We start from the raw sequence: 24749 nt of genomic DNA on the forward strand, positions 1-24749 counted from the left end.
GTTCTTCTGGCTAATAGGTACTGACAATAGCAAGAGCTAATTTGCCTGTCTCCTTCTTATAGTTGGTTGGTCATTATCACACCATTCACCCTTTGATTTTAACTTTCCTTCTACAAGTTTCTCTTCAATTTAACTATTACAGTGACAGATCTTCATCCTCGGTGGGATGTTGTGGAGGGGATAGGTAGGAAGAAAAGAAACCGAGCAATCCAGCATATGGACTAAAGAGCTCTGGATCTGTAATGGGCTTTAGGGCTTTAACAGCACTGAACTGCTGACCTAGAAGTGAAAGGCTTATGAACCAGTTACTGAAACCACTCCACCCAGCATGCCAATGAAGTCATTTTAAGGGGGCTTTCAAAAGCCATCTGTGAAAAAGAAAGGCCACACTTTCCTGGCCCATTTAGAAAGCTGGTTTTAAAACCTTGAAAGAGCCACGTCAGAGCCAGTACGGTATCAGGACTAATAGTCCAGACAGTAAGCTACAAAAGTCCCCTTTTAAATCTCATTCCAGTCATTTATTTACTCCTAGGGATGACCCTTAAGGAAGGCATCATCTTCAAAGTTATATGTCTTCTTCATTGTGGAGAGTCTAATAAAGGCTGCATTTATTATATCAATGTACTGGAAGCGCTGTGAAATCACTCTCTTAATGTCTGGGCAAATTCAAGAAATTTTGCTGCATAGATTCTTGTCAAAGTCATTCAAGAAACCGCTTCCTCTGGATCCATTTTGGATCAGAGCTGTTAAAGCACCTTTTCTGATATCCTTCTATCTTGGTTGGGTCTAATAGCAAGTTAGACTGTAATGAAACTTAGGGCCGTTTCATATTATACAATCATAGCACTATGATCCCATTTTAACTGCCATGCCTGCATCATATGGAATCCTAGGGTTTATAGTTTGGTGACACTCTAGCTGAAAGTTATAAATACCATTTCCTAGATTATTTTAGTTTTAGTTTTATCCATTTAAATTATTGTAAACTGCCTTGAATCCTATTTTGGGAAAAAACATGTAATATAAATCCAATAAATAAATAAATAAATAAATAAATAAATAAATCCATCCATCCATCCATCCATACATACATACATACATACATACATATATCCTAAAATTCCATAAGATGCTGCCATGACAGTTAAAGTGGCTGGATTAGATGGCCCTTGTAGTCTCTTCCAACACTACAATTCTATGATGCTATGATCCCCTTAGTCAGCTTGCCTGACCCTTTTCTGTGGATGCCTAAACTATATTTCTAGATGCTCTACTGATCATTTAATTTACTACAGTTATTCCTCTGTGCCCTTTCTTAATAAACACTATTAATCTCTGCCTGATTCCTATAGCTAGCCCAGACTATTAGATTTTGGAGTTTATTGCATTGCTAAAAAACATGATTTACCGCTGCCATTTTCAATTCATATTTGGGATACATCCGGATATTATCACATGCATTTTGCTGCTGATTCTGCCGGTCGGGTGAATCCTGGCTAACTTCCAGCTAGAATCTGAGCTCAGCCAGCTGATTTCCAAAGCTGGGGGCTTCCCAGTTTTGAAAAGACACCAGCTGAACTTGGATTCAAGCCAGACGTTAGCTGTGCTGCACTTAGCCAGTGGCATCAGCAGCAAAATGCATGCGATAATATCTAGATGTATCCTGAATTCGAATTGAAAATGGCAGCTGTAAGTCGCATTTTTTAGCAACGCGATTAATTCCTTTGTCTATACTGACTGAAAATTTGGGACCAGGCCGGAGCATTATGCTCCACACACCTTGGAGTTTTGGGGACAAAAAAATATACATGCTCCAAATGTATTTCTGTCTCCTTCTCCTCCTATAACTCTAAAGCTATCAATTCTGCCCCTTTCATGGCCCATTTTAGGCCACTGAAACTCAAAGTCTTCTTCCATATAATCTGCCCCACTCACTCAGGTCCTCCAGGAAGAATTTACTGCATTCTATAAAGACCAGATTGACTGCTACTTCCCAGAGGACTTTTTATTCTGCTGTTCACAGATTGTGGAACAGCCTGCCGGAGGAGATCCGTCATATTACCAACCTAGATAGCTTTTAAAAAGCTCTCGAGACAGATCTCTTCCAACAACCTTTCCTGAATAGGAGAACCAGCCGTAACAATGGAGCTTATTCATCCTATACCCCATGTAGCCTTCACTCAATTTGGAAAGTTGTTGTAGCTGTTATTGTTAATTTTATATTTTAATTTTGATCTGTTAACAGATTATTTTAATTGTCACTTGTTTAATTGTTATCTTAAGGGGGGAAGGGAACTGTAGGTCATTTATTAAAGGTATTGTTGGAACTGTATGTTAGTTGCTTCAATTGCTTGTACAGAGAAGTGGGATATAAATAAAAAAATTGTCATCTTACAATGTCTAAAAAAGTCCAACTCTTCATTTCTCCAGGATTCCTTATGCTTCTTATTTGAAAAATTATAACTGAAGGCACAGTTAAAACAGATTCCATCCTCATTCTGAAAAGGGAGGAAAGTGAACCAACAATGGGAGAGCCACCACAGAAAGGGTCCTGTTGAGGATAGCTCAGTATTAATGGTGATGATCATTCAAGTACTCGAAGATCAACCCAGAATCCTTCTCTATAATAAATTACGTTTCCACAGAAAGGGTTATGTTCCATAAGGAAGCACTGACAAAAAGAGAACAGAACTACCAACCAGGCAAAGATACCTAACTAGCACAAATATCTCAGTTTAGATGGTAAAAGTCAGGCTAGTCTCCCTTGGCAGGGAGTTTCAGAGCCTTAGAGTCCCCTAAAATAAAGCTTTCTCACACAGCCCTACCCAACTGTGCCTCTGAAGGTGGCGAGACTAAAATAGCTTCCCTGAATATCTTAAGACCCATGCAAACTTGAAACACCCAAATGAATCAACAGAAATTCATGTAAGTTCCATTAAGTCAATAGGTCTACTACAGTTGAGAGTAACAATTGGATTCAGACCCCGGATTGCCATATTATTCCATGCCTCTGCTGTAAATCCAGGACCCAGTTGTGCTTCAATCTGGGAAACAAAATAATAATAATAATAAATTTTATTTATATACCGCCTTTCCAAAGATCAGATTTCTGAGTTTCAGCCAGTTTTCTTTCCACCAGAGATGGAGATTTGCCATTCATTACTGATCTCAACAAGCAACACTAAAGTCTGCAATCTCTGTTTTTGGAGTAAGTCTACTCACAAATCTAATGATTTTTTCCCCTATTCTCCTCCATTCACTCATTTTTTGTACCATCTAGTCTGATGAAAGGTTCTAGAGAACTTGAAAGACAACACACCTTTGTGACATTTTGGTTGGTTCTAATTAAGATAATACTCAATTTTGATTTTTGTTTTGGCAAGTGGAGAAAGTGTGAAACAGGCTTCTATGGGGGTTGTAATCTCGTTATGTGAGACCACCCATCTAAAATACTTCAAATGATTCATGACCTCTTCTGAAATATTTACTGAATCTGGCCATTACTCCAACCAACTTTTCTGGTTGCCTCTGTTACCCCTCTTGAGAGGTGACAGAGCGTGTGCACTTTTCAAGAAGCACCAGTGCAAGGCTCTGGTTCTTAAAAGAAGAAGAGTAGCAAAAGCAAAGAGGTTTGCAACCAACACATCTATGCCTCAGATGCAGGAAATCCTGAAGTGATCTGCCCTTTCAATAAATGGACATTTTCTAAAAAGGTCAAAACTTACCAGTATGCCCTGAGGACTGAGAGTCTTTTAGTTTTCAACATATCATTTGTTTGACCTTAATGGTCTTCTGCCAAGAGACAGCAAGAAGAAATCTACAAATCTACGTTGTCTATATAGTGAGTTGTATTGGAGATCAGTCTTCTGCTTTCTTTCACCCGCCCTCTCATTGAGCTTTTGGGCCTGCGTGACCTTTTCACAGCTAAAGATGCCCTCATTAAGACAGCTGATCTCTTATTAAATGTTAATGTTTGGCGGAAAGAGCTCTAATGCGCTGTAAGCATCTGAGGAATGGCAACAACAAAAACAATCTGGCATCATATCCTTTAAATGTCAGCTGCCCATGTAGATGCAACCTATGATTTCTGCAATCCCATTAGGCCCCCCAGCCTTCATTAAAATACTCTTGATATTTTTAATAGGGCAGTTAATATTTTATAATGGGGTGATCAGCTCCAGAATTCTTGGAAGCGACTCCAATTTTCAGATAAGTAATACCATAAATTGTGTTCCTCATAACTATTGGGTAGGAAGAAAGGGTCTAATAACTGAATGGAAGAAAGTCTAATCATTGAATAATGACATCTTCTAGCCTGTGTTCATCCCTATGAGAGCAGGATAGTAATTGCCCCAAGCTTTTAAGGAGCTATTGAAGGAACTGAATCCTATCTTCAAAATAGGCTCAGCACCTTGGACAGTAACTTTCAACTTCAGATTAAAACCCAGAATAAAATCACTGCTCAATGGTCCTGGGAGTTACCAGTCATCACTACTTCTAATAAATTCAAAGCACCAATGCACTATTATTTCCAAGCTAAGTGACTGTACTTGCTGAGGAATTCTGAGAATTATAGTTCAAAAAAATAACTTTTCTAAGCTCTGGTTCTTCAGTATTTCTGCAGTGTATGTGACTAGATCATTCAACTATTCCCAAATTACAAAACTAAAATGCAAGAAAGGAGGTGAAGCAGAGAAAAAGAGCCCAAGTGGAAAGAGCAGAGCTAATATCCTAGGTGTAAGAGATACATTTTAAAGCATCTTCTGACCCAACAGAGTGCATGGCATTTACAGTGCCATGTGGGGAAAAGGCAAAGAAGAATAATGCTGCCCTCCTTACCTGGTCCAGGTGGTTGTAGAAGTCTAAACTTGCTGCACACAGGTACCTCCCCAGCAGTGTAGCATGAGTTGTGAAAATGGTGGCAACAGGGATCTTCCTGAATCTACAGAGGATTAACCCAGGACCTGCTTGCCATTCGTGGAAGTGAGCAATGATATTGGGTTTGTCTTCTAATTGATCAGTAAGCTGTAAAGAATTTAGAAACTGACATGTTACTTGATTTCAGATACCATCTCATATCTCCATAGAGATATGGTACATATAATCTAATCCTACTAAAATCTCCCAACCAGGATTGCTGCTACTGTGAGGAAGATTAATTGATTTAAGCATAAGGATTTTGTTTTCTGTTGTCACTTCTCGGACTTTTGGCTAAGATCAAGTGTAGCAAGCAAATTACCTATGCTATAGGGGTGGGTACAGAGGATAATGAAAGTTATGATATGGTGGGAAGTTAAGGCTTTGCTGTGATGTTGGCAGTGTGGATGGTGGATACAGGGAATGTACAGAAGGATCCAATGCTGTATCCTCCCTAATGCAACAAAACTCTTAAAGTCCCTGCTCATGGGAAAGAGTTCTAGAAACTGGAAGGGTCCTGCAAAGCAATATATTGTCACCTTCCCACCCAGTCAACTGCCTCTCATCCTTCTCTCTTGCCATTTTCTTTATAAGGTGATCTTGGGAAGAAATTTCTCAGTTTTTTACTGATATATTGTCTGGGTCTCTGTGCGCCTTCAAATTGGAATCACTAGCAAATCTGACTGAATCTGGTTCAAAGGAGGTCTGCCTTAACCTGAACATCTCCTGAATATCTTCAAATCACTCTGGATTAGTCTAGGATCTGGCCAAATCTGAATCCTTAGTACATATCCTTAATTTCCATGGACTTTGGTGGTATTACTGACAGGGCGATGAAAGAAGTGGGAGAAGATTTGGCGTGGGTATGTAATGTATTGTGATAAGCAAATGGAAGTCACATTAGCTTAGCAAATATGATCTGTAATACCATTGGAATCTTCATTAATTTACTGTAATTTTGTTTAATTTGATGCTTTCTTGTTACCTCATTTTGAGCATATTGGTATGGCTTGGCTATGATGACTATAGAGAGTAAGTACATTCTATAACCACGCAAGGCACAAACTTTAAACACAATACCTCTTTTAAGAACCAGGCAGTTAATGATCCAAAGATGAGTGAGTCGTTTGCTTCTCGGTCATGGTAAGGTATTCCTATATGGCTTGCATCCCAGAATTCCCCTTTCCATTTCTCGAGATTCCAAGCTGCTGATCCTATATCAAATAGCACCACATATGGGCTCCCTTCTATCAGCCACCTGCCAAAATGCACCTGTTAAAGAGAGGTAGAAATGTTAGATCCAACCCACCCATGTTCTCACCACTCATTGCTCAACCAACCAAAAACAGAATCATTCCATCAAGATGCATCAGAACCTGCTAAGGGTAGTAAAAGCATTAAGAGTAAATTGCTGGGTTATCAATGGTGGTTTGGGTAATCTTTCTGTTCTGAATGGAACTATAGTTCTCTTAGAGGGAGAAGTCACCATCTTGGGATGCGCTTGGATTCAACTGTCACTAGATGAACACCATCTGTGACTATTTCTGGACAGGGCTAACCTGACCATAGAAATTCACATGTTGGTATCTTTAAGGTTGGACTATCGTAACTTGCTTTGTGTGGAGCTATCTGTGAGTTCAAATCTCCGCTCCGCCCTGGAAACCCACTGGGCGACCTTCTGTCAGTCATACTCTCTCAGCTTCAGAGGAAGGCAAAGACAAACTCCTTCTGAATAAATTTTGCCAAGAAAACAGCGTAATAGGTTCACCTTGTTGTTGTTGTTGTTGTTGTTGTTGTTGTTGTGTGCCTTCAAGTCATTTCTGACTTATGGAGACCCTAAGGTGAACCTATCATGTGTTTTTCTTGGCAAGTGTTGCCTTGGGGTTTCCATAAAACAGAAACTCACTGAAGGCATGTAACAATAGAAAGAAGCCTAATAGTATTTGAAAACTGCAGTTTTCTCCTAAAGATGAATAATATAGTGAAATTATTTGTTCTTGCCAATGAGAGTGAAATTTACTAAGCTTTACATTCTGCCCTTATTCTTTTTCCAGGAGTTCATTCATTAAGATCACCTAGCAGTAACCTTGGGCAAGTAGCTTAATCTCACCTGCACAGCAGGATTTATCATTTGTTCATTTATTCAATGTATATCCCACCTGTCCAGTCCCTGGATACTCCCACAATAAAAATACAATTTAAAAAGCAAAAAGAAAAATTACCTTCAGTCTATGTTTATAAGGTGTATGTGAATCATAAATGAATGTTATATTTAGACTTGGATCCCGTCTCCAAGATATCTCATAATGTATATGTAAATGTTCCAAAATCCAGACAAATCCAAAATACGTCTGATCCCAAGCATTTTGGATAAGGAGACTCAACTTGTAACACTTTGTCCTGCTTGCCCACTATCACCATGTGTGTGTGTGTGGCACCATTAAAAATGCAGTGTCCAAATACAATGGAAATGATGCAAATAGGCTCAATCAGTCAGGCTAAGGTCATTCTGAAATCTGACTGTATTATACAAGGACTGGATAACTAAGACTCAAATCCTACTAAGACGACTTTCAGATAAATGCCTTTTTAACCATGTAATTGGATAAACAGGGTTCCTTTTTCAAAAATAACCTGTAATGAATTGACTTTGCAGTACTAACATCTGTGCAAACGGTGAGAGGGGTGGCTGAGGCTTGCGTAAAGTAACTTTGACCAAGACGAGTGTGGCAAGCAGAAAGACAAGAGCATTAACTGAACCAGTTAATCTCCTCAGAGTAGGCTTAGTTGCCTCAGGAAACAAAAGGAAGATCTCATTTACCTGACACCCATTGCCCCTCATGGTTTCCATTGCCTTTTTCACAGCTGTGCTGGGCGGTTCACAGACTTCCACCTGTGTCTTCATGTTGTGCTCAAAATAAGGGCCAATAAGGAAATAATTTTCTCCCCATTCATCTAATGTGATTTTGGCTTTTGTCTGGATCACAGTGTAGATGCCGCCAACTGGAAAAGAATAAACACAATCTGAAACTGGAAAGAAAGTAAAAACCTATCATTAAGTCAATGCAGACAAAATATTTAGGCTTTAGTGACCTTGGGCAAGACTCTCTCAGCCTCAGAGAATGGCAAAGACAAGCTCCCTCTGAAGAAACATCCCAAGAACACCTCATGATAGGATCACCATAAGTCAGAAATGACTTGAAGGCACACAACAACAAATATTATGGAGAAGCTTACAGAACTCACAGTGTGGCATAGTGGTTTGTGTGTTGGACTATGACTTTGAAGACCAGGGTTCAATTTCCTGCATGATCCTGAAACCCACTGGGTGATCTTGGAGAAATCATATGCTCTCAGCCTTAGGGAAAAGCAATGGCAAAACTCCTCTGAACAAACTTTCTCAATTAAAAAAAGCATGATAGAGTCATCTTAGGGTCTCTGTAAATCAGAAACTACTTGAAGGAACACAACAACAAATTCACAGGTGCAATGACAACAATGGAGGTGCAATAGGGAGTGAAAAGGCTAGAGGCACATCTGGAGGATGGGGACAAGGGCTGGTGGTGTTCCATTCCTTTTTTATTGGTATAAACAATGCAAATTCCTTTGATCTGCCCTTGCTACCAAGCTCACTTTATCACCCAGAAAGGCAGAAGTTACTAGAGCCTTAGAAACTAATTGGTCCCAGAGGCATTTGAAAATCCACCTGCCCTCAAGATCAGACATCAGCAGAATGACTGGAACTGCACTGTAATGCTCAGAATAAGATTACTGTGTCACAATCTATTTCTGAAAGCTCAAGAGGGTGTCTTGGAGGCCAATGCTGGCAGGTTTTCAAGCGATCCTTGCTAATAGCAAAGACCCATGAGTCGGGTTGCAGGGGATGGGAAAGATGTCAGTTTGAGACTCAAGAGAGTCATGGGTGGTGAGAGCAGCTCAAACAAATCTAGATGGACAAACCTCTTCCTTTGCTTACATTTGTAAGATCTTAGAAATGGGGTTTTGGAACATGACTCCCAGAATACTCCAGCCAAAACGTCTATTAGCCATGCTGGTTGGAAGATCTGAGAAGCTGCAGTCCAGAAAGTAACCTTCTCAAGCCTTGCAGCAGTCCCCTGCGGGATTAGAAATGCTAGATCCAACAGCAGAAGACTTCAATAGTATTCTGTTTTCCTGTGATCAACTAGATGCTCAAAGCCCACAAACAGAATATAAAGGCAAACACCGTTAATGCTTATCTACTAGCAACTGGCCTTCAGAGATCTACTTCAATGCTCCATTCAGCTATTGTTGCCAGTTTTGGGGACAGTCACAATGGTCAAGCAGTAAATCCTGCAATGATGTTCATCATCATGAGAATCCCCCTAGCTATGCCCCTAAGTAAAATCCAAACATGCTGATAGCTCTGTTGATCCTTATCATCGAAACAGTTCTAGAAGGTTGTCCCTCAGAGCATGACTTTTGCAAAGCTAATGGGTTCTAACTGCTTATTTAATCCAGGCCACACCAAAATACTTGGCACTACAACAGGGAAAGTTCACTATACAGTTAGCCCCCCCTCCCCGATCCATGGATTTCTATGGATTCAACCATCCAGGGCATGAAATATATATATATAGCAAACCTTGTTTGCAATTTATCTAAGGAACACCATTTTCCTATGCCATTGTATTTAATGTATTCATTGAGCATCTATGGATTTTGGTATCCACAGGGAGTCCTGGAACCAAACTCCAGCAAATCCAAAACTCCCACTGTGTAACCTTGCTAGGAATATTCCCCTTCTTCTGCTCCACCTCAAACTGCTATGAGGATTATCTACTTGCATCTGCATGCTTTTGAACTGCTAGGTTGGCAGAAACTGGACTAGTGACAGGAGCTCACCCCAACATGCAGGACCTGGGCCTCAAATGGCTAACCTGCTGATTGCAATCAACAGAGTCAGCATCTTAACCACTTGAGCCACTACATCCCGTGTGTGTGTGTGTGTGTGTGTGTGTGTGTGTGTGTGTGTGTAATATTTTCAAGCTGAGGATGCTTGAAACCATGGATAAAAATCCATGGATACAGAGGGTTTACTGTAATTGAGAATAATGCAGCTGGAGACCTGGGTAGGCCCAATTTTTTTCTATTAAATTTTAATAATGAATATTTAAATGTTATTCACCCTGCATCTTTTTTAGGCTGCAAAGAGTATTTCTGATTTCATCAAAAGGGCTCAATACATTTTCTAAGGTCTTGAAGGGGTAGAAAAAAGGGCAGGTAAGATCTCCTGGTGCTCTGCTCACATCAGGGTAAAAGCTATCCTGGCACATCCATCTTCTGCACACAATATTAACCCTCAAGTTTTCAGACACTGTGATTTCTAAGGCCCACCAAATATTTGTCCTCCTGTAATTATAAACTACTCTTTCAAATAATCCTCTCTTTATCTTTAGCCACACACAGAGAGGGGAGATCAATCATTTACCCATTGGTAATTCATTTATGCTACTACAGCATTGCATGGTTTGTTCTACAGCTCAGTTCAGGCTGTTTTTTGGGATACAAACAGTCCCCTTTTTCGTTTTGTTTTGAAAGTCCAGCTGCCCTATAAAAAGAGAATACAGGCCTATTTATTGCACTTCCAAGGACATCCAGATGATATACCTGGCCACTTCTTTTACATACACAACAAACCTCCGGGGTAGGTTAGGCTAACAACTGATAGCAGAATGTGTGCCCAAGTAAGAAGTTGAGCCCAAATCTGCATTCAGGTCTGCACAAGAATAACTCTCAGCAACAGTAACTACATTCATATGTTCTGTTGTTGTGTCATGTTCAATTTATGATCAGAAGTAATCCCAAGGTCCTTCTCGCATAGAGTACTGCCAAGCCAGGTATCTCCCTATCCTATATCTTTCATTCCCTATCATTTTTAAAGAATAATCAGAGGCATTAGGCAAAAATGAAGCAGTAGCCTCAGGGAGCAGATTTTGGGTGTCATCAAAAGGCAGCAAATTAGGAGAGCCCGATTATTGTTTTAATGTAATGCATGAGTGTTAGCAAGCTTTTTAAAAAAGAAAAATAGTCCATTACTCATTATTTTGTGAATAATGCATTAATCTATCATCATGTATGTGTGACCTTTTTGTTATTTGTGTTTTTTGCTTACACACACACACACACACACACAGAAAGAGAGAGAGAGAGAGAGATGGCCAAACAAACCAAACCTTCAAAATGAAATCCTACCCCTCCAAGGCAATATTTGAGAGAGATCAAGTAAAGGTTACTCATTGCAATCTCCCTCTCCAAAGTAATGCCACTGCAAGCTGTTATAGTACCTGAGGGGATGCACACCCAATTGTTACCTGGAATGTGTTTCTCCCAACCTCTAGTTTTTTTTAGTTTATTACAGTTTTTACCTCAAGGGAGGAAAGAAGGGCCTTGTGGAGTTTTTTGCAGGGAAAGGAGGTTGCCTCAGGTGGTGCCAATATAATCTGGTTGTTCTTGGGTATTATGCATTTTGACCTGGAAAGAGCAGGATACTATACACTGCTCTGCCACAGGCATGCAAAAAACGTTTTGGGGCCAAAATGCGTTCTGTCAGGCAGCTTCTAAACCTGGGATGCATCCGTATCGGATGATTATACTACTTTGATACCACTTGAACAGCTGTGGTTTCATCCTATGGAATCTTGGGATTTGTAGCTTTGTGAGGCTTAGAATTTTCTCCCTAATAGTGGTCTTATAGTTCAGGGGAGTTACAGTCAGTCCTCCGGATTCACAAATTATTTTGTCCATGGATTCATGCATTCCTCGTTTGAAAATGTTATATATCCCCCCTTGATTTTTCTGTTTTGGATATGGGACAACATTTTACTACGCCATTGTATATAATGGGGCTTGAACATCCATGGATTTTGGTATCCGCAGAGTGTCCTGGAAACAAATGCCAGTGGATACCAAGGACCAGTGTACTATAGATAACTCTAAGCACTGTAGCTCCACAAACTAAAAACTCCTACATTCCAAAGGATGAAGCCATGATAGTTAAAGTGGCATCTAACTAGTATAATTGTGCAGTGTAGCAGTGGTACCACTAGGGGTAGTGTCACCCAGTGTGATAACCCATGGTGTCACACACCCCCGTTGACCTCTTCCCATACCACACCCATACAGAATCCTTAGTGATTTTTTTTTACTAATTTACTCATCAGTTGTAATTTCCATATATCCCTGAATGTAATGGTAATCGTTGTAACATAAACAAATAGCACAATTAAAATTATACTCTTAAATTACAATATCATATGCACAGCCTAAACATATTTACATATATATAGTTCCATGTGGGTAAAGTGAAAATTTGGTCAAATGTGAAGATTTATTTATTTATTTATTTATTTATTTATTTATTAATATTTATTATGAATTCTATGTATACCCACTAAACATTGCATCAGCTAGACATTACATCAATAAAACATAATCACACAAACACACCGTTAAAATATATCAACATTCTCAGGTTGACATATTTGTCTTCATTATAATGAGGACATATTTAATGTTCAAAGTATTAACCTACTTCACTTCACTTTATTTAACTTTACTTTGCTTAGAATTAGAAATGTGAAGTTTTTAATGTGTGTGTGTATATATAATTTTTTTAAATTATTTTTTTAAATATTAAATTTTAATTTAAAAAACCTGGGACCTCTCCTTTCTCCTCCCACTGAGCCTCACCCCACTCACACCATCTCTTTAGCATTTTAAAGGGATGCAGGTGAATGCCACAGCCCATTTCTGTCCAAATGCAGATGTGTGAGGAGCAGTGGTGTCACACACCCCTTAGGGTGTCACCTGGTGCGGTCCACACACCCCACACAAACCCAAGTGATGCCACTACAGTATGGATAACCCTGAAAGCTGGAAATGAGAAAAAAATCAGTAACATCATCCTTTGCTTTCTGCTATGAGTCTCTTTGAGCTCGACTTGGACCTAAAGTTTGCAAGCTAACTAGTAAGGTACAGTAGGTTCTTGTTATCCGCTGGGGTTTGGTTCCAGGACCCCCTGTGGATACCAAAATCCATGGACGCTCAAGTCCCTTTAAATACAATAGCAGAGTAAAATGGTGTCCCTTATATAAAATGGCAAAATCAAAGTTTGTTTGGGGAGAGTTAATATATACATATATATATTTGAATATTTTCACACCATGGATGCTTGAATCTGTGGATTAAAAATCCATGGATAAGGAAGGTCAGCTGTAATAGAGTACCTTTTCCACCTCTGAAGACCATATTCCTGCGAGGAGGAGGAAGCGGAATCTCATACCTTCTAACAGTTCTGCCATCCCACTTTTTCACCTGATTTTAAAATGTCCCAACTTCTCTCTCTTGTACCTCTCTCCTTTCATCTTTGTCCTCAGCTTCCTTCAGTTGCTGCAAAAGTGAATTCAAAGTGTAAAAGAAGTTTGCACTCCATTAACTCGGCAGAGGGACAGAAGGGAGCTGAATATTTTCCTTCCCAGTAAGCTTAGGCAAAAGCAAACTGCTGCAGCCTCTCCTCACTTGTGTGTTCTGCCTCATTAATAATCTTTGCCATCTTAACCACACTCTGATGTTGCTTGTCCACAGATCACCAAGTATAGCCAAAAGTGGATTGGGCCATTCCCTTCTCTTCTGGCCGTCTCTCTCTGCCACTAGGTTGTCTTGCCCTGTCTCGGTCCACTCCCAGAAAGAAGTGTGCTAAGAAAGAGATGGATCTCTCACGCCAAACATTTGAGCTAACAGAATGCTTTGGCAATTAGACCAAGGTTGCTGGTCTTAATGCAGTGAGTGACACATTTGCTTTATTAGTTTTATCTAATCTTTTATGAGCCAGTGTGGTGTAGTGGCACTAGGACTCCAAGAAACCAGGGCCCAAATCCCTTCTCAGACATGGAAACCCACTGTGTAACCTTGGGCAAGTCACAGCTGCAGAAGACATTGGCAACCCTCCTCTCAACAAATCTTGCTAAGTAAACCCTGTGGTAGGATTGCCCAAGGATCACTGTAAGTCAGAAACAACTTAAAGGCATACAACAACAACAGCAGCAGCAGCATCAGTGACAAATGTTCTGTATGCCACATCCATCTATTTCTATTGCGTCTGTTGCTGTTTTGGAATTTTAATCTTTCTCCCAGCACAGGATACAAGGCAACATTTTATCCTTAGATTTGGTTGCGATTAACCATTTGCAGCCATGTGCCGCCATGAAGAAGGGCAAGGTGAACAATTTCTGATAAAATTATTGGCTGTACATTTTGTTCTGTGTAAGGAAGCATTATGGGGAATCTTACAGAAAATTTAAGAAAGCTTCTAAGAACTTGCATATTTTACCTATAACATCTGTTTGTTTTTATTACTATATTCCACTTAGAATTTTATGATATTTTATTATTGGCTTTAACTGCTATTTGCCATTTGGAGTGATAAGCCCCAGAAGAGCAGGCTGTATGTTTTCTCGTAAACAACCACACAAACAAGTGACCAGCTTTTCTTGTAAGTATGGTTGCCAGGTGAAATAACACAAGCACCACTGGCTAAAATTCCATCTTCTACACAACCATTAAAGGGGCAGGAGCCCAGTTCCTTATTTCACTTGCTAACTCTGAGTACAGGCTTGCTGTAGGTAGGGGGAAATTGTTGAATGACAATAGAAAAGAAAGAGATGTGGATAAATGCTCTTTAACCATAGTGGCAGTATGGAGGAATACTTCATTGAATAAATGCATGATTTATATACAAATAATACATTTGGAAACTGGAGGGTTCTCATCTGATGCCTCAAAAAACAAGCAAACAAAAACACGAGGGCCTTTACTATACAACTACAGGCCGAGTCTCCCTCATCCAGATTTCCGAAATCCAAAATATTCCAAAAACCAAAACCCTTTTCATGGATGGCTGAGATAGTGAACCTTTGCTTTCTGTGTACACATACTTTGTTTCAGTGTACACATACTTTTTTCATGTACAAAATGTTTTAAAATACTGTATAAAATTATCTTTAGGCTATGTGTATATGAAATATAAACTCTCCAAGATAACTCATTATGTACGTATATGCAAATACAGGTATTCCAATATCAACCACCACCACCGCCACCACCCCCAAATCCAAAAACTTCTGGTCGCAAGCATTTTGGATAAGGGAGACCCAATCCCTGTTATGTGATCACCTATCCCTTTTATGTCATCAGATCATTGGACAGAAACACAAGTGTCATCTAAATCTTCTCCTACCCAGAGTTGGCCCTGTAATGAAGCAAGATAATGTGGTTTCCTCTGGGACAGTGTGGCACAGTGGTTTGAGTATTGGATTACAACTCTGGAGGCCAAGGTTTGATTCCCCTACTCAGATATGAAACCTACTGGGTGACTTTGGACAAGTCACATGCTCTCAGCCTCAGGGGATAGCAATGGCAAACCTCCTCTGCACAAATTGTGCCAAGAAAACCTCATGATAGGTTCACATTAGGGTCACCATAAGTCAGCTACGACTTGAAGGCACACAACAAATTCTGGACAGCAGATGCTGATGTGATGGAAACATGCTGGAGAAGAAAGTTATACGCCACACAGAATGTCCTGAATTTACTAAGCCAACCTGCTACCTTGTGTTGCATTACAGGATGTTGTTCAATCACCAACGATGGAACAATGTTCCCCTTGCAAGTTTGGTTGGCTTCTATCTCTGGAATGGGAAGTGGTACCATCTTGTTCTTCATTTCAGGGAGAAAAATGTTTTTGAACAACCCTGTGCTTAGTCCTTAGTAATGATGCCACTTTTCACTTGCAGAAAGTGGCGGAGATAAAGTTGTGTTCAGACAAAGACCTATTCACACTACACAATTATAGTGCAATTACTCCGCTTTAAATGCCATGGATCCATTCCATGGAATCTTGGGGCTGACGGTGTGGAGAACCACACATTTCCACCATGGCCATGGTTCTAATGTGTGCGGAAATTGTAAATGGCCACAACCCTCCAAATATTTATAAATTGCAACTGACCACACGCTGTGGACAGAGACAAGTTTGTGGGGAGTCACAACCAGTAACCGTTTTTGTGCACATGGAAACCTTGACTGCTATGCCAAAGTCTGCACCCTGAGCCGACTTTGTTACATAATCACAGTGGTTCTCTAAAGCGGTTCTCACAGAAATGGCAAATATAATAATCATGCCAACTCTGAACTGCTGGGAGGGATTTAATGGAGGCAAACAGAGAGGTTTCCTAATGTGTGGACATAAGGAAAGCAATGGTGTTAAAAGGGAAGTCTTGACAAATATAATTAGGAGGACATGATAAGTAGAGTTAAGCTACTAATAGGCATATACTTGTATTTTATATACAGGCCTTAATGGAATCAGAACCTGAATTTGAGCCTATGGAGGGACATGGTGCTAAATAGTCTCTAGATTTGATCCCCTCATTGCCCTCACTTATAAGTGCTATCATTTGGAAGTGAAAGAACTGTAAATTCTTGATATTCTATATTTGATATTCTAAATTTCATAACTATAATCATCGATAATTTCCCACCCCCCGAATGAAACGTTAAAGGTAAAAAGGTGTATTCAGTTCAAGAACAATACTGCAATTTCACAGCCAAGTCATAATTAAAAAACATGAACCTCGCTCCCACCCAAAACTTGGCCTATTTTGCCAAGATTTCCAGTGTCTGCAAAATGTTCATTTCCAATGTACTCTGAGCATGTACAATGTAGATTTTTCTCAAACTGCTGAGACATTGCCTGGGTTGGGACAAGCATTTCCAGACAGGCTGGAGCTTGTACCTTTCACTTTTACAAACTAGGGATCATGCATGCTATATGCTTTGTTTTGCATAAGATATGACAGACTGAGATTCAGTGTGGTCACATCCATCTTGCGCTGAAAGAATTTCATTCAAACACCTAAGCTGCTTTTAAACAGCCTTTGTTTTTTCTCCAAGTCTTCATTTATTGCCATTTGCACCCTTTCTCTCACCTCATTTAGGCAATAATAGGAACCAGAAGTAAACTACTATATGTAATCTTCTAGGCAAAAATATAGGTACAAGCCTATCTTTCATCTTCTAGCTACTAGATAACAAAACCAAAACCCAAAAACAAAACTAGATACAAACCTTTATTAGTGACTTCCCATGCCACTTCAAATAGTAATAGATCTTCAACTGGGAGATCTTCATCTTCCCACTGAGGCAGCCCATTGAGAGAGGTGACCGAAAGGGATCGCACCAGAGGCATTGGTGATCCTAGTGTTTTCACTGGTGCTTACACAGCACAACAGCCCTTTATAAATTTTTTAGCCCCCCCCCCAAAAAAGGGTTAGCTTTTGCCCTCCTGGTTGATCTCGTCCTTTCCAGGAGAAAAAGACAAGAGGTCAGCCTGAAAAAGCCAGGAAATGTTGAAAAGCAAAATTTGTCCAGAAAGCTTGATGGGTGATGGAGTTAGAAAAAACGAAATTGCTCAAGCACCAGTCTTCAAACTGGCTCAGTAAAATCCCACTGGCTTTCTTGGAGAGGCTGTTGGCTTTGGTTACAGCGGAAATCCAGATTGGCTTGTCTGCTGAGGGCAAACACAGGCCACAGGGGATCAGTCGAAAATCACCAAGAGCCTCACAGTTCTTGAAAGCCCCTTGACTCAGTGAAACTGCTCTGAGTCTGAATTGCCTTAAGCCAAGCCCCATAGGGAGGAGGATCATGGCTTAATACCACTCAGTTCAAGCCCTGCCCCCTCTCCCTTTCCCACCAGACACATGGGGAGATCACAGTTCAAGCCTAGTTCCAGGGATGTTTGCATTCTGCCACTTTGGGGGGGAAGGAGGATTTAAAATGAATAACCACTAAAGGAAACCTACATTCTACACCTTGAGCAGGAATAGTGCAAGGCCTGGAAATATTTAACCTGAGAAGTAGCGAAACATAAATCCTTACTTATTCTTCTTTCACCATTCACAATTTTTTTAAAAAAAAACTTCCCAATGAAATATTATTTTATTTTATAGCTATATGTGATATGTTATGTATGCAAACCCAGCAAACTTTTATTTACATGAGAACAGCGGTACATATTTTGTATGCTGTTAAATGGAAAATAAATGAATGTCCAGACAGTAAAGAATGGTTGTTCAAATTGTTGGATTATGTTGAAATAGATAAGTTCACATGTATATTGAGAAGGAAATCATGGGAGAAACACAAAAAGGAATTGGGAACACTTAATAGTTTTTTTGCAAAAAGAACAGGGAGATAAAGCCATTTCAGGATTGTCATAAACTATGAGACAGTTAAATTATTAAGGCAATAGTTTGGTTTTGCATTATTGAGATTTATAGATAAAGTGGGATGATGAAAATATTGTTTGCAGGGAAAAAAAGTGGAGATGCTATAAGAAACTTAGTCAAGGAAGGCGTTCAGGAAGTCAATGTTTGTTTTATTGTTATTTTAGTTTATAGCTACATCATGAGATGTGTTACGTTATGTAATGCATTGTCTTTAGATGTTTGTCAGATTTTAGTATTGTTTAGGTTTTAATGTGTGAATAAAAATAATTTAAAAAAATAACCTTCTACTATTTCCCGTGGCGCTGGCTTTGTAATTCCATTGCCATGCATCCCCAAGCTTTGAAACAATCTAATTGTTTGAGCTGCTCTTTTTAAGGAAGATATATTTTGTGATAACTACAGAATGGCATGCCCCAACAACATTTTCCAGTTAAAAAACAGGGCACATCCAAGCAATATTAGAATATGGTCAAGACGGCAAAAATTAAAAACGAGGAAGAAGGCACAAGCTAGGAGAAGCTGCAGCAGTTTGCTTTCACCTGAGTCTAGAAGAAAGGACAAAATTCTTCCCCTTCATCTCACCCAGCAGTGTTAATGTCAACTGTTGAGATGTAAATGGACTTTAAATTTTCTGGGCTACCCTCCCCATCATAACATCTTATTCAGGACTGAAACACCATGCAGGCATCCGGCTAACATCTCCAATTGTTTCCCCCCCCCCCCCTTCTGTTTGGTTTGTAACATCTTGTCTGATGAAGAAGCCCATGAAGTTTTGAAAGCTTGCAACAAGTATATTGTGCATTTTGATTGACCAATAAAGGTATCACTGATGGATTTTTGTTTGTATCTCTTAGATTGTGTCTATCTAGCACTTGAAACGTAGAGGGGTCCCTCTAGTGGGCTGTGGATCAAAATTGATTCTCTTTGACTCTAAAAAGGATATTTAATGGAAGGATTTTAGCACATATTAAGGACTGAGGAAACAACGCTATGGCTTTCTGCTCAGGCCATTTTCCAAAGTGAATGTCCCTACTGTCAACATTGCTGGAGGCTGTGGACAGAGGTACAATATATGTAACAAAATTCAAAGATATAGACATGTTACTCTGTAAAATCAATATGTAAAGAGATAGCAATAGCATTAGCACTTTACATTTCTACACCGCTTCATAGTGAACTAAGCACTCTCTAAGCAGTTGACAGTGTGTTAGCCAAGATGCATTTGAGGAAGTAGACTTTAGTCTACAAAGCGCATGCTGCCGGCTTCTTTCTTTAGTTAGTCTCAAAGGTGCTGCAAGATACCTTTGCAATATAGGTATCAGCTGTCCTTAACTTCCCATCAACAGTGCTAATAGGAACAGTATGTGCAATTTTGATCAAAGAAATGGTTAATGGAGGATATTTACACAGAGTTGGAGATAAATCTTGCCACATATGTCATTTCCCAAACCAAAATCCACATTTTAAATAAAGGATCAGGTAGCAATGAATCCCTTGTATTCCCCATCACCACGTATGCATGTGTGAGCTGAACTGTGAAGACAGAGGAGAGGAAGGCGTTTATCACACAAGGATTTTTGCAGCTTGAATCCACTGTCACTCCTGGTCCAGGATGCATATTTACATTAAAACGTGATGTTTTATTACACCTGGTTGCTTTCTATGGGGGGTCGTTCCGAGGCACTTCCGTAGTCAATCTAATCCAATCCGCAGTGACTGCTGTTTTTGGTGAATTCAGTAACAAGCAAATTCACCAAAAACCAGTTCCAAGCTCACTTTGATTTCACTCCGATTAGGTCTGATTCTTCCATCACTCCGATCTAGCCCCCAGTGACCCCATGCGATCTGTCCCATCATCCCCTGCCTCTTCCATCACTCCGATCTAGCCTCCAGTGACCCCATGCGACTTGTCCCATCATCCCCTGACTGCTCCATCCTGATGAAGGATGACAGCTAAGGAGGGGGAGGGAAGGAGGACAGCATCCAGAGCCCCACTGAGCATGTGCAAGGGTGCCGATTCAAATCGTTGAACCCTCAAAGTATGTTCTGGTGTGGTAATACAATGTGCACTCACCACACTTTGCTTGAATCCACATCATGTGACTAGCTTCAAATCGCACTGACTCCGGTTCCCTCTCGATTCGGAAGGGCAATGGAAAGGCAACCAGGTGTGGTAAAAATCACGTTTTAACGTGAATTTACAGGAATGACTCCAGATCCAGTGTGAAAAAACATCATGTTTCATGTTGCTAGAACAGGAGTGACTGCGGATCTGAACTGCAAACCCCCCAGGTGTGATAAGGCTTGAAGAAAATCAACTCATCTGAGATATGGTGCTGTAAAAGAGTGTTGAGGATATGTTGGACAGCCAAAATGACAAATGAATAGGTCCTAGAACAGATCAAGCCTGAACTCTCCCTGGAGGTCAAGAGGTTGTGCAGACCACCCCTAAGGGGCGGCCTACAGCCTCCTCCAGCTGTGCCACATTGGGGCCACATCAACCGCATGCTGCAGCCCCAATCTGGCCTTTTCAGGGTACAAAAAGGAGCAGCAAAAAGTGGCTCCTTTTTGCGCCCTGGAAAAGGCACAATAGCTACAGCAGCGCAGCTTTAAGGTGCTCCTTTGGGGCTGCATCATGTAAACACAGTGCCAGAGAAGCGCTATGACACTGCGTGCTGTGTGGAGTGGTGCGCGCCATCATGTTTCCATGGGGGCAGAGTCCGGGCATGTGTTGTATAGACACCGCACCCCGACTCCAGCCCCAAGCTGGCCTTAATGGCTGGTCTGCACAGCCCCCAAGATTACCAAACTGTGGCTGTCATACTTTGGCCACATCATGAGAAGGCATGATTCATTAGAAAAGACAATAATTCTAGGAAAGGTAGAAGACAGTCGAAAGAGAGGAAGACCACATGCCAGACAGCTAAACTCAATCAGGGAAGTCATGAGCCCAAGTCTGCAAGACCTAAGCAGAGCAGTGGAAGATAGGGGGTCCTGGAGATGTTTCATCCACTGGGTCCCCATGAGTCAGAGTGGACTCATGGATCTCTTGTATCATGTAGGTTGCTTTTGTTATGTGATGTTATTATCTTTATTTTTACTGTTGTAACCCGCCTGGATTCCTTGTGATTGGGCGGGCTATAAATAAATTATTATTATTATTATTATTATTATTATTATTATTATTATTGATTTGCCAGAGTGGCAACTGGAGACTGCTCCTGTAGCTTTAATGGTTATGTAGAAGCAAGAATTTCAGCAGGTTGTTAACTGGTTGTGTGACAAGCAACACAAGGCAGATTTGGTGAAAGCACAGGAGAGAGCCTCCTCTATGTTTGCTGCCAAGCTGTGGAACACCCTTCTAGGGTCATTCTGGATCATCAGCCAGTGATGGCCTTTTTACTCAGGTAGGCTTTTGCATTTTAAAATATATAGCTGTAGTGTGTGTGAAGTGATGTGCTGTATTTTATTTCATTTAAAAAATATTTTATTATAACATGTTTTAAATATGCTTTAACCATGGTTTTTAATGATATAATTTAATTTTTAAAATTTTTTGTAAAACAAGTTTTTAATTTAATCTTGTTTTAAATTTCTATAAACTGCCTTGGATCCCATCCCAGGAGAAAGGTGGAATATACATTCAATAAATAAATAAAGTTCAGGCTGGGAACCCAAGCCACTAAGAAACCCTCAAGAGACCCTGTTATTTACTGCTCAGCTCAGGTCTTGTGAACAAAGGCCAACAAAGGTACCTATCCTTTCTCAGCTTCCAACCCTGAACTTTTTCCTGCAGCCATCTTCTCCAAAACAGAGAGATGGGTAAGGGATAGGTACTTTCATCCTGCTCAAAGACCTGCTACACTTTAAAGTTAAATCTATATAGGTCTGGCTCAAGTCTACAAAAACTCATGCTACCAATGTCTTTCTTTCAGTTAGTCTCCAAGGTGCTAGAGGGTCCCTTTGCATATTGGTTTTCCAGACTAACATGGCTATATCTTTGCATTAAAGTTAGAGCATCCTCATCCCAGATCCAGTTTGGCAAACCTTTTTAAGATAAACTATTCTGGTATTTTTGTACCCAGCATTGTCCTCTGGGTTGCCATGAAGAGGGAATTTCAGCAGGTGGCATTTGCATGACAAGCAACACCTGCTGAAGTTCCTTTTTTTGCAGAGCTATCAGTGATAGAGTAGCCCTGTCCTGTTTTCCATCACTGGAATGCACGTCCCTGATAACTCTGTAATGGTATTTGGCCCTCAGGCTGAAAGAAGTGTCACACACATGTTCTTGTTGTTTCACAGTGGCTTCAAGAGTACTCTGGCTGGCGGAGTCTCCTTCTTCGGAGGTTTTGAAACAGAGGCTGGATGGCCATCTATCAAGGGTACTTTGGTTGTGTGTTCCTTAATGTCAGGGGTTGGGCTGGATGGTCTTTGAGGTTTCTTCCAACTCTAAGATTCTATGCTGAACTTCTCAGAGGGCTTTCCTGCCAAAACTTCTTCAGAGGTGGCTTGCCATTGCCTTGCCCTTAGCCTGAGAGAGTTTTACTTGCTCTGGTCACCCCATAGGTTTCCATGAAGGAGCAAGGATTCAAACACTAGTCTCCCAGAGTCTTCATTGAACAGTCAGACCACTATACCATGCTGGATTTCTCCTTTAGGATCTTTGTTCTGAAGAACCCTTGTTCTAAACGAGACTTTCCATACAAGAGAGAATTCTGTTGGGTGAATCCCAACTTCATTGGACAAAAGTACCCAAACTGGGTACATCCTCCTATTCCATGACATGTCTACTTTTTCAGACCCAAAATCCCCATCCTCCAATTTCTGCATTTTCAGAGCTAAAAATTCTAAAAACCCTAGTACTGATGGATCTCATGATTTGCTTGTGAGTAGAGCCAACCCTACCATTAGTATATATGGGAATGTGGTAGCATGTTCTCCAAACAGTTCCTCCTAAGCCTCCTAACTATTCCTCTTTGTTAGAGGGCAAAACCTTTCCACATGGCCTAAGCAGCCCTTCTTCTCCAGGTTCAGGGCTTAACCAGGCCAGTCCACTTCACTTGCCTTCTGTATGTGGACTGGGCGGTGGGGTGCCTTACTTCAGACAGCCAAATGTCTTCAGGCAACTCTGTTTGTGAGAACTAAAAGTGAACTTGAGGGAACGCCTCTCCCTACATAATCCTCCCTGTACGCTCAGAACTACAGGAAAATGTTTACTCGACCACCCTAAGGTGAGATTGGTAACAACACAGCAAAGGGCATTTTCAGCTGTAGCGCCCTCCTTATGGAATGCCCTCCCTGAAGATATCCGCCACAGTGGAACGGTGGAAGCCTTCAAGAAGGCTTTAAAGACTTATCTCTTTCAACAAGCCTACCCTCCCAATTCCATCTAAGATTCTACCTCCCCTATTGTTTCTGCAGTTTGGTTTTAATAGATTGCTATGTTTTTAACAGTTTTTTATCCGATGCTTTTACTGTCGTTTGAATTTAATTCTATTTTAATATGTATTTTATGATGTAGACTCTTTTTTACTGTTTTTACTGTTGGATTAATGACATGTACACCGCTTTGATCGTTGGAAAAGCGGTTTATAAATAAACATTTATATTATATATATATATTATAACATGTCCAGAGGGAGGTGACCAAAATGGTGAAAGGATTAGAAACCATGTCCTATGAAGAGCGACTTAGGAAGCTGGGTTTGTTTAGCCTGGAGAAGAGAAGGGTAAGAGGTGACATGATAGGCATGTTCAAATATTTGAAAAGAAGTCATATGGAAGAGCCAGTGTGGCATAATGGTTTCAGTGTAGTTCTATGGACTTTATCACATGGGCAAAAGAGACAGGATAATACTATGTTCCCATCAAAATCTCGCAATAACGGGATGTTTTTCACACAGTGTCACAATTATTACATTATTATCCCATGAATAAAATGGCAAAATCACCCTGTCCCCCCCCCCCCCCCCCCCATAATTTTGCACTTTATTCAGGGATAATCGCACGATAATGGCGATCTGTGTGAAAATCTTCCCATTATTGTGTGATATTGTTGGGATTTAATGGTGGTTTAATGGACGGGAGGAGGACGCTTGCCTCCCGTGTGATAAAGTCCTATGATTCTGGAGACTAAATGCATCTGAGGAAGTAGACTTTATTCTATGAAAGCTCATGTGCCAACTTCTTTCTTTCAGTTAGTCTCAAAGATGCTACAAGATCTCTCTTACATAATGTTTCTACAGACTAACATGGCTATATCTTTGAATTCTGGAGTCCAGAGCTCAATTCCTGCTCAAACATGAAACCCACTGGATAACCTTGGGCAAGTTACATGTTCTCAGCCTCAGGGGAAGGCAATGGCAAACCTCCTCTGATCAAATTTTGGGATGAAAACCCCATGATATGTTTGCCTTAGGGTCATCATAAATCAGAACTACTTGAAGTAGCACAACAGTCATATGGAAGAAGGAGCAAGCTTGTTTTCTGCTGCTCCAGAGACTAGGA

The 24749-nt window shown here is 40.4% G+C and overlaps 1 protein-coding gene across 1 annotated transcript in view; it reads right to left on the reverse strand.

Annotated features, from left to right (window-relative positions):
• GYS2 (glycogen synthase 2) overlaps nt 1–17203 on the reverse strand; it is a 43808-nt gene extending 26605 nt beyond the window's left edge. Inside the window, exons 1-4 of the mRNA XM_089527572.1 lie at nt 17083–17203; nt 7739–7920; nt 5998–6189; nt 4840–5025 (exon numbers count right to left, since the gene is read on the reverse strand). Of these exons, the coding sequence (XP_089383698.1) occupies nt 4840–5025; nt 5998–6189; nt 7739–7920; nt 17083–17203 (681 nt within the window). The remainder of the gene's footprint in view (nt 1–4839; nt 5026–5997; nt 6190–7738; nt 7921–17082) is intronic.
• Nucleotides 17204–24749: the final 7546 nt, after the last annotated feature.

This window comes from Sceloporus occidentalis, unplaced genomic scaffold (genome assembly GCF_023333645.1).
Source record: "Sceloporus occidentalis isolate IW3139 unplaced genomic scaffold, rSceOcc1.0.p SCAF_5, whole genome shotgun sequence".
NCBI classification, from domain to species: domain Eukaryota; kingdom Metazoa; phylum Chordata; class Lepidosauria; order Squamata; family Phrynosomatidae; genus Sceloporus; species Sceloporus occidentalis.